The sequence below is a fragment of the Prunus dulcis genome, chromosome 6 (genome assembly GCF_902201215.1).
Source record: "Prunus dulcis chromosome 6, ALMONDv2, whole genome shotgun sequence".
Lineage (NCBI taxonomy): Eukaryota > Viridiplantae > Streptophyta > Magnoliopsida > Rosales > Rosaceae > Prunus > Prunus dulcis.
In genome coordinates this window covers 2,305,989-2,321,760 of record NC_047655.1, presented here as the reverse complement: position 1 = coordinate 2,321,760, position 15,772 = coordinate 2,305,989, and the positions used below count along the sequence as shown (strand labels likewise).

Genomic DNA, 15,772 nt, shown 5'->3' with positions numbered 1-15,772 from the left:
AATAATGCGATGAAAAATCAATGTGTGGTATAGTAACAACGTTATGACATTTCACAAATTTGCGTGTTTACGAATTTATATTAAAAGGTATGTTCTTAATAAATATATCACATTATAGTATTTATAAATTGGGCACATCATGTGATGGGGTAACGATTTCACTGTAACGGGTGAGGTGAAAGATCCCATGTGCTTACTAATTCTTAGACAACTCCCAACCATGTCAAATGACAGGGCCTTCTATCCCAGTCTCAATCCCGTCTCACATGACTAACAACCTCAAATTTTCTATTAATGGTGTGTTTACTAATCAGGAATTGGAATTCTCATCAGGAAATTAAATTCCACCAATTGAGGATTCCTGTGTTTATTTCACATCAATGAATTAAAAAATAAGTGAGGCTCACACAAAAGTAGTAATTGAATTCCTGATTTTGGAGAAATTCAATTTTTAGGTGAGAGGTAGTATTTTAATTCCTAAAAAACTAAACTATTAGGAATTCATCTTTTTTACCCATTATATCCTCTCATAATTTTTAACATTCCAAATTTGTCATCTACTTTAACCCACCAACGAGGACATTTTAGTAATTAGCACCACTCCTACCGAAACTCCATATGGTTTGGTAAACAATTGCAATAGGAATTTGGAATCTAATTCTCCTCAATCAAACTACTCCTCAATTCAATTCCTCCTAATCCAATTACGGATTGAACAATACTTCCCTCCTTGGTAAGGAGGAACTCCTCCTTACCTAGTGATTTGGCACGATCACAAACTGACATATGCCTTTTTTTTCCTAAAAAATATTTTTGTTTCTTCTCTTTTATTATTCATAACTGAATTCTTTGTTTTTTTTTTAAAATTGCTTTCATCTATCCCACAAAACCACTTTTTAGTTTTTCATAACTAGGCAAGGAGACATTATAGATGTATTTTAATTTCGTATTCCACGATCTCTATAACTCAAAGTTTGCTTGATTGAAAAATGTCTATATCCTTTTGGAAAAAAAACATCTATGAAGAAACTATGCCTACCAATTCCAATATTGTCAATGGTAATTTGGATGAAGGTGAATTGTTGGGGTTAGAGTTAGAAAAGTCCACAACAGACAAAACTTAACTGAGGTACATAATAAAAAAGGAAATTGGTTATACTAATGAAAGAGAAAGGAAAAACACTTTTGAGACTATAAAAAAAAGACATGTCAATTTGTGATTGAGCCACATTACCAGGCAAGGAGGTTTACCTAAGAGTTCCTCCTTACTTGTAAGGAGGTAAGTATCATCCTTATAGATTAGTAAACATGCCATGAAGGTTAATTTAAGATTTGTACATTTTCCAAAATGCCATTTTGTCTTCGCTCGGATTAATCATAATTTCCAAAGTTGTTTAAAATATCTAATCAATTATTCTCAGTTAATAATCATACAAGCAACCATTATCCATGGATGTGATGTTATGCCTAGATGGGAAAGGAAGACGATCGACTACAAAGTAACATAATTTCAAAAAATAAAAAAAGGTTTTACCACAAATGAAAAGATAGAAGAACACGTTTTTCCTATGTAAAATTCACCACTCCCCTCATCTTATTCAAGGTTTACATCCAAGCCGGAGCTCAGCAAGATACCTGCTTGATAATATTCATTGAATAAAACAAGCAGAAGTTGGCCAAAAGCTAAAAAGCAGGTGAAAACTCGTATATATATGTACAAACAGGATGATGATCCAAATTATTTGCAGAGCAACCCACAGCTTCGTGGACTATGTTTCTAATTGTGCATCATCTCCAATATCACATCTCATTCTGTATGTAGTCAGTCCTCGAATAGACTCGATTGTCTGTTTATAGTCATCTTCAACATCTTCCACAACTACGTTTTCGATTGTGTTTCATCTGCAAGATAACGAACAATACGTCAATAAATAAACTTTCAGCACACAGCATGCTCAGTATAAACTATTCAGCAGTTAAAATGGAAGTCTAATTTAAGAACAGACCTGCTGGAGAAGGATCTACATGAACAAAGAAACTTGCGGCGACTATCAGATAACAAAGAATAAGCATCAACCCTTTGAAGTAATTAGAGGTTCCATCCTGTAACCAACCATGCCCGACAAATAAGGAATGTTACAATTTTGAAAAAGGAAAATATTACAACGACCAAAAATATTTATATTTTAAAAAAATGTTATGAGTTTGTTCAAAAATTCAAGCTCATTAGCACAAAAATGTGGATTCAGGCAGATAATCGACTTCAAAAGTGCTGCAACCCATTTTAAATTCAACTCCAAATATATCAAGTGATTTTGTCCTTAATCTCAGGAATTCGAATGTATACCTGCAGCATAAAGGCTACAACTAAGACAGTTATAAAAAGTGTTGCTGTCTCAAAAAGCTGAAAGTTCAAGTCCATAGGGCGCCCCATAATCCACCCAACAACTACACAAAAAGGAATCTGCAACAATTAAAACAGAATTTTGTTTAGATATTTATATATGCCAAATCATGATTAATTATCACTATTAACCTGCACAATCATCAACAGGGATAATAATACATAAAATTTACAATAAAGAGTGGTATGTATCTCTCTGCAAGAAATCGGACGCCAACTGCCAATCAACTAAAAACAGTACACACACAAAACAATAGTTTTGAAACATAATAGACATTATTTCATAAGAAACACTATCTGAACATTAAAAAGCATCAGATGAGTACCCACCCCAAACATGGATATCTGTGTTGATGACCCTATTGCCACTCCCAAAGAAATGTCCTATAGAGAAAATCACGGTTAGTGCAACACAAATTAACAAAAACAAGAAGAAGTCAAAAAGCTTGAGACTTACAAGCTTGTCCTTCATGGCAAACATAATCGCACTAGCATGCTCTGCAGCATTACCCACAATTGGGAGCAAAATAACACTAATAAATGCAACCGGCAAGTTCCATGCTACAGATGCTCCCTACAAATTAATCATCCAACCTCAAAGCTCATTAATCATAATAGCAACAAGACAAAGAGTTTCCAAACTTTCACCATACTTCCATCCCATTGAAATCCTTAGTAAAAATAATTTTCCCATGAAAACTCTTGGAAATCAACCACTTGCAATGTAAAAGGCAGGAAAGAGAGGAAAAAAACGAAGGGGGAAAGAAATGATTCTTTAGATGTAGTGGTCTAAAGAACCCAAGCACAACATCTTCTATTTACCTCTATGGCATTAACTAAATATTCCGATAGGATTGAGATCCAAGCTGTCATTATTGAAAGCCAAATTATTGATTCCCATTTAGAGATCTCAGGAGCTTCATCATCATCTGAGTTCTCTTCATTCTGACTCACTTCCTGAGTTCATACCATACATACCACCACAAAATTCATTAAGTCAATTCTTAATAGAGTAAATGGTGCTAAAAGTCATACTGACAATTTCAAACTCAAAGGATGAACAAATTAAAATATTGAAAATATTAATAACAATGACGATGGTGATAATAATAATAAAAGGAAATTATTTGCACACAAAAAGAAAAGACCTCAACTAACCTCATTTAGAGGAACATACAGATTCTTTTGACTCTTTAACTGGAAGAAAAGATATGTGGCATATGCCACAAGCATGATGCAACTGCTAAATCTTGAAAGTGCCAACTCTGACTTCCCAAAATGCACCTCAGTGTGAGTATAGTGCAAAACAGCTGGAAAAAGTAGGCCCATGACTGCCATTAACAGCAACCCTGAGTTCACAACAGCAGTTGCCTGCCCAGTATACATAAGCTTCAGAGAGAAAGATAAAAGGACTTGAAAATTCTAGAGAAAAGAGAAGAGTTGATATATTTACCTTGTTAAACACCTGTTCCTTCTCATGAAAAACAAGCCCACCACTGAAGAATGCACAACCAAGCACCAGCAGCATGTTTGACAGAATAGAACCTAACAACGACTGCTGAACAACGCGTAACATTCCACGTTTCAGTGCATAAATTGATATAATCAGTTCTGTTGCATTTCCAAAAGTAGCATTTAAAAGACCCCCAACTGCAAGTTCCAATTTGATATATCAAAAATTGAACCTAGAAGGAAAAATAACCATTTTATAAGACATTAACAAGACACTACAACATTAATTATACAAGGATAAAATCTCAAATGCTTAGGCACAAGTATGAATGTGACGTTCAATGTAGCACACCACAGTTTTAATGACAAGAGGAAAATACATATATATTATGCATGTTGTATGTATATAACTGGATAAATTGTTGATAAAAAAAATAATGAATAAAGAAAACTGGAGAAATTCGTTATACCATTCCGTTACTACATGAACTTGAATTCCTTCACACCAAAAAAACAAAAAGGAAATAAAAGAAAGCAAGGAGGTAAACAGACTACGAAAAAGGCATGCATCTCCACTGTTACATATATAAATTGCAGATATCTATTAAATTGTCGCTGGAGCAATGAGATCAAGATCCTTTCCTCAAAAGAATGCAACCTAGATTATGTTTAATTTCAGCAAGATATCTTTTCCTTCTTTTTTTTTTTCCAACTTTTTTCAGAAATATCAAGCAAAGTCAACTCTCACACAGATATGAAAGAAACCCATATTTAGATTTCCAGCTCCAGTATAGAAATTGAATAATTTGATTGAACAAACCAAAAAGGATTAAGAGGTAAGAAGTAACCGATTAGGAATAAAAGAACAAGGAAACCATTACCAGTAGCTCCAGTATAGAACGCCAGCTGCCTATAAGAGCCAAAAAAAAGTTCACTTAGCTTCTTAAGAATTCAAGTTACTAGGATACAGCTGGAAAAGAGGGATAAAGGTACTTACTCTGTAGCATAACCTAAACGCTCAGCCAAAGGTGTTATGCCCAACAAGCTCAAGAAAAAGACCCAGCCCTGCAGTTCACATCCACAAATTAGAAACATAATTGGGCAATGCAATGAGCAAAGAAGGGAAAGTTGTAACTCACATTATGGCCAGTTAACTTATATACAAATATCGCTAGAGGTCCAAAGGGCATAAGCAAGTTGAGCTTAGTTGAGAAAACTACAGTCTTTATGCTTCTACATATATTTCTCCACACTTTATCACCACTAGCTTGTGAACCCCGTGAAAATGAACATTCCCCCACTGCTTGCATAGAATGTGTCTTTTGAGCCTCAGCCCCCGGAGTAAAAGGACTCTCATCCTCAAATTCATGTATTGAACTGTTGTCCAGTGATTCCATCTGTTACAAGAAACACCATGACATTCAAAACCATCACTTAAAGATTATTTCCAGTGCCTATGCAGGAATGACATTACATTATTTAGTTTGAGTTACATTATTTAGGGAAAAAAATGTAAAAACGTGACAAAGTTTTAGTTATCAAAGAAAGCAAATAAAACTCACTTCAAGTTGAGACTGGATTTCAAGCCCTTGTAACTTATAATTCATCTTCTTTTATAAGATACGCAATGATTCATCAATACGATGAAAAATGGCATCGATGCAGGAAGGTCTTAGTGTACATTCTCAAAGATGCGACAAAAGGTTCAAAATGCTCCAGCCAAGCTTGACGATGTACTGCAAAAAATTGGAATTCAAAGATGAAGCTTACGCTTACCTCATAAACACAATTAGATTCATAAAGTATCAATAACTCAGCACTAAAGGATACGAAAACTCCCACAAAAACCAAACTTTAAAGTTTGTTCCTTCTACCATGAAACTGTAGTCTCAATCCTAATTCTGGTGTTCCGACTCCAAGACTCTATTTAATCCATATAAAGGGTAGAATGAATTCTATCTTTTGCATATTGCTCCCGCTCCAGAACTCAGAATAAACAACAAAAATGCTGAAAATGGAACTGGGTCGGAATCAAAATACGAAATTTAAAGTGGGTTTTGAAAGAACTCCAATTAAATTCACTATAATCAAATGGGAATTGGTGGGTTCTTGAATATGAGGGAGCAGTAACCTTAACCTTGCCAATCTCAAACAATCTCAGCAGCAGGAAGCAACAAAGTGAATGAACAATCTCGCAATCAAAGAATGAATGTATCACGTACTTGATTGTTGCTATTATTAGCAAAGAAATTGAATTTCTGAGTCTCTGCCTTTCTTCTTTCTTTATTGTTTGTTGGGTTTTCTTGTCCTTCCGATGAACTGTTGGAAGATTGGATCTTGCTTCTCTTCTCTTGCATTCACCGGACAGTTTCGTAAAGCATAACTTTGGTTGATACGTCAACGCACCGTCTCCGCAAACGCGTTCAATAAAATATTCAATTGGTGTAGGCAAACGACATGTCGTGTTTGTATCTACAGTTAAGTTGTTAAACGATAGGCGGTAATAAGGTATGACACTATTCCGTACCTTCACTTCACCCCATCTCCATATGTTTGATTTATAAATATAGGTAAAGATAAAAATAAAAAAATAAAATCTTTTTCGGGGATCTTTAAAGTTTGTATTAATATTTAAGTTAATAAGTGTAAACGCGGTTTAGTTCAATAAAAAAAGGTCTTAATTTACAAACTAGTGCTTTCAAATTTGAATATCTTAATACTATGTAAAGATACTATTGAGGATAATTCTTATAGAACGTTTAGATATTTAGAACCATAAGATTTATCTTCTTCCTCTCTACATATTGAGAGAGGAAAATTGAACTTAGAACTTCAATTTCTTTTTTTTTTCTTTTTTTCAACTTAGAACCTCAATTTTGAAAACACTTGAATATAAACTCTTCCCTTATTTGGTTTACTTTAGATAAAAATTTGTAAACTTTTTAAAAATTTAGGCCTACGGTTTTGTTAGGATTTTTTACCCAACCTAACTCTATGGGTCCGATCCATTTTACTTGTTTTAGTATATGATGAGAGTCGGATGCTATAAATCAATATTATAGGGCATTTAAATTTTTTATAGAAAAATTAGATTTTTTTTTCTTGATTTTTCTCCACCCATTTTATCCACTTACATTCCCTTATATTTTTTATATTATAAAATCCAATTTTTCTATAACATCCAAAATTTCAACAAGAAGGCATAAGTGAAAAAAAATAAAATAAGAATATATAATTTCCAATAATTTTCAACAAACAAACAAAAAAAGTGACAAAATTAATTCCCTTTTTTTTATTTTAATAAAAATAATATTATACTTTAATACTCTAGTCAAAACCGACTTCACTAAATCCATGTCTTGAAATTAGAGGATATTACAGATATCTAGAACCATCTTATAAGTGGCCATATTCTATGCAGTATAGGGTTCATTTTTCCAATCTGTTTTGTGGGGTGTTCATTTCCAATCATCCCATGAAAATTGTTAATCGTTCCATTTATTATTACTCAACACTGAGAATATATCTTATTGAATTTGGAGCAACTTTGACAGGGACAAAGAAAACCTACAGCTATCTACACAACTAATAAGTTCTGGCCTCTACTAGCGATCTTGATGTCTTGCTCATTCCCATGCTGCAAGAGCCCAGCCCAATCTTTTCCTTGTTCCTTCAATCTCTCGGTCAGACCACCACCAAATCCCAAAAGACTTGTGCCTCCAAGCTCCTCAAAAATCCACCCCAAAGTAGACATGCCTGTGAGGGCCATGGCTCCAGCCACAGCAAACCCAACCGCCGCTCCCACAAACACAAACCCAGCAAAAAACAGCAGAGGGCTGAAGATCAACAGAAGAGGTGAGCTCAAAACCAGAAGCGTCACTGAGGCCAAGAAACTCAAACCCATCAAGAACACAAGCGACCCTCCAATTGCCAAGCCTCCCATGGCTGCCAAGACCACCTTGGTGCCTGAGGCCTGCTGCTTCCCATGAACCTCCATTGGGTTTTGCTTTTTCTTTTTCTTTTTGCTCCTTTGCTGTGATCTTTTTGGCTGTGTAGTTTTTGAAATTGTACATGAAAGTATGGTTTTATATTTGGTGCATGGGGGTTTTGGTTACGTGTTGGTTTCATTTCTGATGTTATGTGGCAACTGTTGGAGTTCATGTGGGACAGGTGGCAACGGGTACTGTGACACGTAGGTTGCTGCTGCATGTGAAATGGATAATTCTTGTTGATAGGTCTGTTCTAGAATTTGTTTGAGAAGGACCCATCAATTCGAGTCAACAAAGTCAAAACCCCTGCAACAATTACACAAAGACAAAGTAATTATATTAAGACACTTTTAGCATCAATTTTTGTGGTTAACTGTAATCAACTGCTAAATCATTCTGACTGATTAATTTGATCAGGAAATAGTAGCTCCAATCAAATATCAAACGGCCGGATATGCAGGATAAGGTTTAGAAACTCTGTAGTTTCAGAAAGCATACGTCTGTAAGCATGTTCAGCTCAAAGAGATAAGGGGCAGCTGCAGAAAAAATTGTGTGAAACGGTGATAATATCCGGCCAATCACGGTATGTAAATGCGTGATAATTTTTTCACTTGGCATACTGTAATTGGCTTATTTTCGTTCTACACAAGTATTTCTCGTAGTGCTTAGAATGGGAACAGCACTTTCCGTGATTAAAACTAAATACTTCAAATGAAAACCCTTGAAAAAAGTGAATTATAATGTATTACGCATTTATCTTGAAACGTTTGTTCTTGTCTTTGAGGCCTTTTGTTTTGTTCTGATGCCTTTTCATTTTGTTCAATGCTTGTGCCTTTACTTTTGGTGGATTTACCTTCCTCTGCAGTTGACTTCATTCGAGAAGGTTAAGGAAGTAGATGAGTTCTTCAAAGTCCATCCCAACCCCTCGATAGCATTGAGTGGGTTCAGATTACTTGGAGTGAGAAACATTCTTGCCTATACTGTGCAGGAGTTAGCTCACCGGAAATACTAGGCTTCATATTTAAGCTTCTTATGTTATGGAAGGAGAGTGACGGTGACACAACGAGAGACCTACATCGATATAAATATTCGAATATTTAAAGAGTACAGCCGCACGGCTATAAATATGCCGCGCTGCTGACGATTTAAAGATTCGTTTATATTCAAAGAGTATAGCCGCATGGCTATACTTTTAAAATATTAAGTATAGCCGCACGGCAATACTCTTTAAATTTACGAATATATTTCACGAGTATAGCCGCGCGGCTCTACTGTTTAAACATTATATTAAAAATTCAAAAATTTATCATTTTTTAGGAATTTTGGGGTTGTGCTATACTATATAAATCCTCTGCTTCATGAAGCCACCCCATTACAAAAGTTTTCAAACCCTAGAAGAAAAATAGAAAGGGAAAGGAAGCCTAGGAAAACCATACACCGTGTTAAAAGGAATAAACACCATCATCACCCATCTGAATATGTTACAAACACAACTTCTTCACTCCTACCGCCTTCACCAACATCATCAATAATAATAATAGAGGAAAAGAATTTACTCTCGAAAGAGGAATACCTAAAATATGTCTACTATTCAATTTACTGCTAAACTGGCATTACATCATTCTTTGATACATCATCACATCTCAAAACAAGACCCTCAAGACTAGCTGGAAAGATACATTTGGCCCAATTGGAAGATGAGAGTGACGGTGAGGGTTCCTTGGATGCGCATAAAGCAATGCCACTCAAACTCAAACCTACAAAACCTATCTGTGGACTCGATCTAGCCTTTTGTTTTTGGAATGGTTCCTTCGATTTTCTTTAACAGTTAAGCTGGTCAACTTGCATCACTCCAACATAATAATAATAATTTGATTGGTAATAAGGAGATAGCTAGAAAGTTATTGGTAATATAGTTAGATCCTGCTTGTTTGTGTCTGTATGTGTGTGTGTGTTCATATTATCACAGATATGTGCAACAGAAAATAGAAAAAAGTGAATTATACGATCATTAAGATTGGGTTGGGTTGGGTTAGGGGAAAAAGGAACCTTAGGCTCATAAATAAATGGAAACTTGCATTTCTCTCCCAATTTTGATGAATACAACTATAAGCCATGCAGGCAACAATGGCAGACTGCATCTCTTCCAATTTTAATTAATACAACTACAAGCCATGCAGGCGTAATGGCAGACTGCATTTCTCTCCCAGTGTAATCAACACAACTACAAGCTACAACCATTTTTTTCTACAGAAGCTCCTAACAGAACACTCATAATACAACAACTCATAATTCATATATATGATCTTTAAAACTCAATGGTTATGTTCCAAAGGTGCAATTCTTTCTCTGGCACTCTCAAAGCAATGCTAACCAAACCAGATTTGTCTTCATATCCAAACTCTACTTCCTCTGAATCAACTGTTATCTTCTTGGGTCGAGTTGATGCATAGGCTCCAAAAACGCCAGATCCGCAAACTTTCAGAACAACTGTTGTACTTGTGTTAGATTCAAACTCTTTTATGGCTCCCCCAGAATTGAACATCTTGATTAGGCCTATGGGAGCAAATTTTACACCACCACTGGACAATTCCTTAACAGGAACCACTGTGAAAACTTCGTACTCTCGGGATTTTAGCGTTATCGGCATGGATGCATCCTTGGGAAGATAGGACACCTCTCCTGCAATTTATATCAATGAATTTGGTTAGTTTACTTGAGAACTATATGGTCTACTAATAAAACATGCAGAGTGTACAAAAGAGCCAAATCAAAATGCTAAACATACCACCAAGATGAGAAAATATGACAGCATCCCCAGACCATTTATCATCTGCAACCTTAGGCAGATAAGCAACATCTTTAGCCCTAATAACCCCAGTCATTGTTCCCGGCTCTAGGTCATGGATGAGGTTCGTCTTCCCAACCTTACACCACCCAGCTCCCTGGCAATTGAAGACCCCAACAACTCCAGTAAAATCGTTCAGATTCCATATCTTCAGAAGACTACAATACCAAGATTTAAATAAGAAAAACGGCATTGTTTTGAAAAAACGAAACCACAAAAAAATGGTGATAAGAATCAACGGGCAAGATATTTTTCGAACCTTTTCCCATCCCGGGCAGGATCAGAAAATAAGCAATCCCTTGTTGGTCTTCCTGGAAGTTTAGCCCTCAAGATAGAGCCATCAGGAAGTACGAGCTTCTTCAGAAGATCGAAGTCATGCTGCCCAGGCTTGTCACTGCATCACATATAGATACACCATTATTAATTGCCTTTGTCTGGTTGATCATTTTCACATCAGAAACTGGCATAATTTCATAACCGAAGACCATACCTAACATAAATTGCACATCCTCCGACTGCACGAGCTGCTCCATGATATTCAGCCATCGGGTGCAGGCTCTAACATTCGGAACAATTCCAAAATAAGAATCCGAAAATGCAAAAATGAAAAGAACTATAAGTGAATACATTTCAAACTAATAGATTAGAGTTTGCTTGCTTACATGAAACATATCCCAATCTGGCTGCATAAACTCCCCGAGGAAAACAGTGTTATAAGCAACTGATGCAATATGAATTGTGTGGGATGCTGGATCTCTAGGCCAGAAATCATCTGATGCCCTTATAACAGCTGTCCGCTTCACACTAAAAAATTCAAGGCCATACCATATCATTAAAGTTAATAATTCACAGGATAGAACGAGAGCTACTATTGAACAGACAGATCTGACACAAATTTTTACCTGTATAAACCATCTGTGTTGTGACTCATACAAGAAATAATACCATTGTCAGGAAAGTTTCTAGCAATAGACGCTTCTAATGCTTGATGGTATTTTCTTGAAAGCTTCACCCTTCCACCATGGCCTGCCCCTAGAGTTTCAAGAATGTTCTGAACATCAACTTTGACTCCATCAATACCGGCTGATGCGAGATAAGAATGAAGTTCATCATAAAAGTTGAAAACTTTCTCAGGATTCACAAGGCCAAGCCCATTTGTGGTAATACTTTTCAAGGCATCACAATGCTCATTAGACTCAATTCCTGGAGATGAAATAGGGTAGGACAACTTGGAATCGTAGTGTTTCATTTCAGTAACACCAGGTCTAACACCACCCCAATATCCAGTTATAGCATGCCACACATAAGCATACCTGAAATTTTGAGAAACAAACAGAATTAATCCCTAATCAACTAAATGATTATCGCAGCCAAAGTCAGAAAATTCAAATATTATGACTTACTTCAAAGCGTGTTTTTCTTTAATTTCGGTAACAATGTGGCGAAGGCCCAAAGCAGGATCCTCTACTCTGTGACCCTCTTTACCATCCTTCTGAAATTTGTGGTTTTCTTTTATGTTTGTTAACCTGTTTGCAAAGCTGAAAAACAAGAAAATAACAAATGTAATTATGTAAGAAAACCTATAAGCCAATCAACACATAAAGGTGAAAAAACATCAAAATGATAGTACTGTGGACCAAAGTGCTCACTTTGCTGCGTTATCAGCTTCGTATCCAATACCAGAGGAATCCATGTCGACTGACTGCCATCCGTCATCAATGATAACAAACTTTGGAGGTACTCCACCATCTTCTAGGCTGCAAAAAGACAAAACAGTTGTGACCGTCTGCATAATGCTAACATCGAGCATTGAAGATACTGTCCACAGTGAGAAAATCAGTACCTCTGTAATCCTTGCTTCAGGCCCTCTGAAGTCACATCAGTGTAGAAAGCATCCCATGTGCACCACCCAAACCAGTTCAACATGTCTGGCATCTGTAAAATAAAGCATGAGTAATTTAGAAATGATCAAACAAATAAATATGTTCACTTTCTTTCTGGAAAAAAAGAAAAGACAAATTCAATCCACAATTTAAAGAACTGAGGGAAAAAAAAAAAAAAAATCAAATTACCTTCTTCCTCTCGCGATGAGAAAATGTCTGTAAATGTTTTTCCACAGTCCTGTGTATAGTTAAAAATAAAACTAAGTCAACTGAAAACCCCTTCACACATAAATGGTATTAAGAAAACTCCTGCGACAGTCCCAATTCAATATCTTTGTCCTAGAATGGTTCTATTGGAAATTTCCATTTTTTGTTTCCTTCTTAAAATTATAAACTGAAGATAAAGATTACTAGAATCTTAAATTTCAACCAAAATTTAAATTGGCCACTCTCACATTAAGACCATGAGCAGAAATCAAAGAATATGCAATTTATTAACAGGTTGAACTTACTTCACAGAATCTGTGATGACACCAAATGGGTCTGATCCGGCTCCAACAAAAACCAAATGATTACCCTCAAACCCATCAACAGCAGGATCTCCTACAAAACCCAGAATTTTCATAATCTCAGAACCAACAAAAAATGCTTCTCAAAGAACAAAAAGATTTTGAACCAACCAAAAATTCAAAATCTTTCTCCTTTTCACTTACCACTTTCTAGGCAGATTTCAATCTCATTAAGTTCATTCCCTTGAAGAACAGCCCTGAAGTCCCCTTCAAGAATTGGTAGGAAAACTGTATAAACTGCAGATTGATCCACCCCATCTTTGCTTCCTTCACCAAAATCAGAACCCTCCTTTGTCTCAGCAATCAAAAATTGAGTCTCAAAGGGAACATCTTGGCCACTTGTGCCCATCCTCTGTGTCATCCACCATAGTTTAAACCGAAAAACACACATAAAACGCAATCCACTGCACACACAAAAATCACATACTTTAACATCAACATGAAATTAAGCCACAAATCCACGTACCACATTGAAATCACAAGTGAAAAAGAAGATAAACTCATTCAAGTTTGCTAATTGCATTAAACTCAACACACAGTCAAGTCAAGCCACAAATTCAAATTACAACACTTGCCCACATTGCAAATAACAATAAAAAAAAAGTGAAAATGAAAATTTAAAAAAAAAAACTTACTCAAGTTTGCCAATTGGAAAGACCCTGCGACTACCAATCTGATCAGATTGGACCCCAATGAAAGCCCCATTGGTAAGTGCACCACCCGAGGCTGGAGTAACAACAACGTTGTCATGAACATCAGACAACACTTTGTTCCCCAACACCATCAAGTTCCCATCTTCAACACAAATCCCAGCCCCAACCGTCATCTTTGATCTTCCTCCTCTTCCTCTGCTGCAAAAACTCAACCAAAAGCTACACTAAAAATCTGAGTGAAACAACAAAACAATGCCTGCCCAACGGCAATAATGCAATTGGATTGCAGGGTGGTTACGAAGACAAACAAAACAAGAGGGGTATTTATAGCCCGGGAAGAAACTGTCGTGTTTAACTGAAAAGGAGTTGTGCAAATTTGAATTTTGCAATCTAGGGACTCCGTGGAAACCGGGAAAAGCCCCTCCTCGATTGTAGTGTCCCACGCAAACAAAAATATCTTTGTTGGCGGGGGAGTACATCCCTTAATTTATATCTGGTATGCGTTGCTGTAACATGATGTCTGTCGCATTTTTAATCATAGAGTTGTATTATTGGATCACTTTTCCATTTAGCCACTTCAGGTAATCTTTGTGATTAAGTTCGAATCTCATTCTACGCTGATTAGATCAATTTAAAATAATTTAAACGTTTATAAAAAATTAAAAAAAACCACTCCCTTTGCATCCAATGTCGAATCTTATCTCTGCAAATTATATCAATTTAAAACAATTTATCCCTATAAAATAAGAAGAAGAAAAATTGATGGAGTTGTATTATTGGATAACTTTTCCATTTTTTTGACAGACATAAAGTTAGTCCTTTTTTGGACCGTAATTACATGGAATGCATGTGAACCCACTTGCCAATTAGCCACTCTTTGATTATTAGCCGTCAGATGTATGGGTGGGGGCCACCCTCCTGCTGAATCAGAATTTTTTTGTCATATAATGATTTAAGGTGCACGCACAGTTATGCTGCATGTGAATTTGAGTGATGGTTTCAAGAGATCAATTGGGTTTCGCCATTTCTGGGGATGTGGTTGATCAGAAAAGTTGGAGTGGGCCTGCAGATTGACCAACGGTTGTGATTGGTATTGATCCACGTCAATGCACACGAGAAGCACTGGATTTATTTGTGGAAAAATATCTACTCGAGTGACCAATTATGTGACTTCCCGGCGGCGCATGCAAAAGTGGCGGTTTTTAACGTTGAAGGGTCCAAATTCAACAACAAAAAAATTCTGAGAGAAAGAGAATAGGCAAGTTATCCAATGAGCTCAACGTCACATGAATCCTACCACGCGGCATGTGATGAATGGCTGGATAGAATGTCACTAATTTGTACCCCAATAACTTGAGGACAGCTCAGTCTTGGTAGGTAAGGGCTCTGAATTTGATCGTAGGATACAACGTAGGCTTCAGCTGGAAATACGTGGATCTGACGTGGAAACTCAAAATTGCAGCCAACTTATCATAAAGAATTCAGAAATGTATACGCGGCGCAACTGGGATAATGCATAAAAACAGCTCAGATCCTAGTTGGAATTCATGTCACAACACGCTTGGCCTTTTCACAAGCAATTGCCAGGCAGATTTAGACATGGTCAGTAAATGATAATTAATGCGGCCACGTAACACGTTGATGCAAATTTTGCAGTCCATATGGCTGTTAATGGGACTCTTACTAGGGCTGATTGTGATCTTTAGTTGCGTGATGATATATGTAATGAATCACTCGATTGTCTAGTTTTATGGCCAAATAACAATTGTAATGCAAATATAATTAAAAAAACAAGTCCTAATCTTATATTAGTTGAAGTGATTAAAAATGTTATCCTTATATTCAAAAAGGTTGCGTCTTCAAATTAGTTCCCCTAATAATACTTTTATGTGCATATTTATATCCTCAAAACACTGGTATGTTTAACAAATGTGCACATAAAAGTAGGAGGAAATTGGCTGGCACATAAAAATA

At 36.2% G+C, this 15,772-nt stretch overlaps 3 protein-coding genes across 5 annotated transcripts; all 3 read right to left on the bottom strand.

Annotated features, from left to right (window-relative positions):
- Window positions 1-1,490: 1,490 nt before the first annotated feature.
- On the bottom strand, window positions 1,491-6,258 carry LOC117631530 (vacuolar cation/proton exchanger 5). Of its 3 annotated transcripts, none has more exons than XM_034364751.1 (13): window positions 6,079-6,258; window positions 5,419-5,592; window positions 4,996-5,253; window positions 4,854-4,921; window positions 4,738-4,766; window positions 3,858-4,054; window positions 3,563-3,775; window positions 3,227-3,361; window positions 2,862-2,978; window positions 2,735-2,788; window positions 2,348-2,464; window positions 2,007-2,103; window positions 1,491-1,902 (listed from the first exon to the last, which is right to left on the bottom strand). In XM_034364751.1, the coding sequence occupies exons 2-13, from the start codon at window positions 5,461-5,463 to the stop codon at window positions 1,880-1,882; spliced, it is 1,353 nt and encodes a 450-aa protein (XP_034220642.1). In that variant the 5' UTR covers window positions 5,464-5,592; window positions 6,079-6,258; the 3' UTR covers window positions 1,491-1,879. The 3 variants fall into 3 exon arrangements, with proteins under 3 accessions (XP_034220642.1, XP_034220643.1, XP_034220644.1); XM_034364752.1 differs by having other exon boundaries at window positions 5,994-6,245; XM_034364753.1 differs by lacking the exon at window positions 6,079-6,258 and adding an exon at window positions 5,988-6,005.
- Window positions 6,259-7,208: 950 nt separating this feature from the next.
- LOC117632625 (oleosin S1-2) lies at window positions 7,209-7,946 on the bottom strand. The gene has a single exon (XM_034366167.1). It carries the CDS (start codon window positions 7,851-7,853, stop codon window positions 7,434-7,436), a length of 420 nt encoding a protein of 139 aa, XP_034222058.1. The 5' UTR covers window positions 7,854-7,946; the 3' UTR covers window positions 7,209-7,433.
- Window positions 7,947-9,901: 1,955 nt separating this feature from the next.
- Window positions 9,902-14,237, bottom strand: LOC117631389 (probable galactinol--sucrose galactosyltransferase 1). The gene is made up of 13 exons (XM_034364509.1): window positions 13,781-14,237; window positions 13,290-13,549; window positions 13,089-13,179; window positions 12,766-12,814; window positions 12,537-12,628; window positions 12,343-12,450; window positions 12,097-12,231; window positions 11,596-12,006; window positions 11,356-11,497; window positions 11,184-11,251; window positions 10,953-11,087; window positions 10,634-10,851; window positions 9,902-10,527 (listed from the first exon to the last, which is right to left on the bottom strand). The coding sequence occupies exons 1-13, from the start codon at window positions 13,969-13,971 to the stop codon at window positions 10,154-10,156; spliced, it is 2,274 nt and encodes a 757-aa protein (XP_034220400.1). The 5' UTR covers window positions 13,972-14,237; the 3' UTR covers window positions 9,902-10,153.
- Window positions 14,238-15,772: the final 1,535 nt, after the last annotated feature.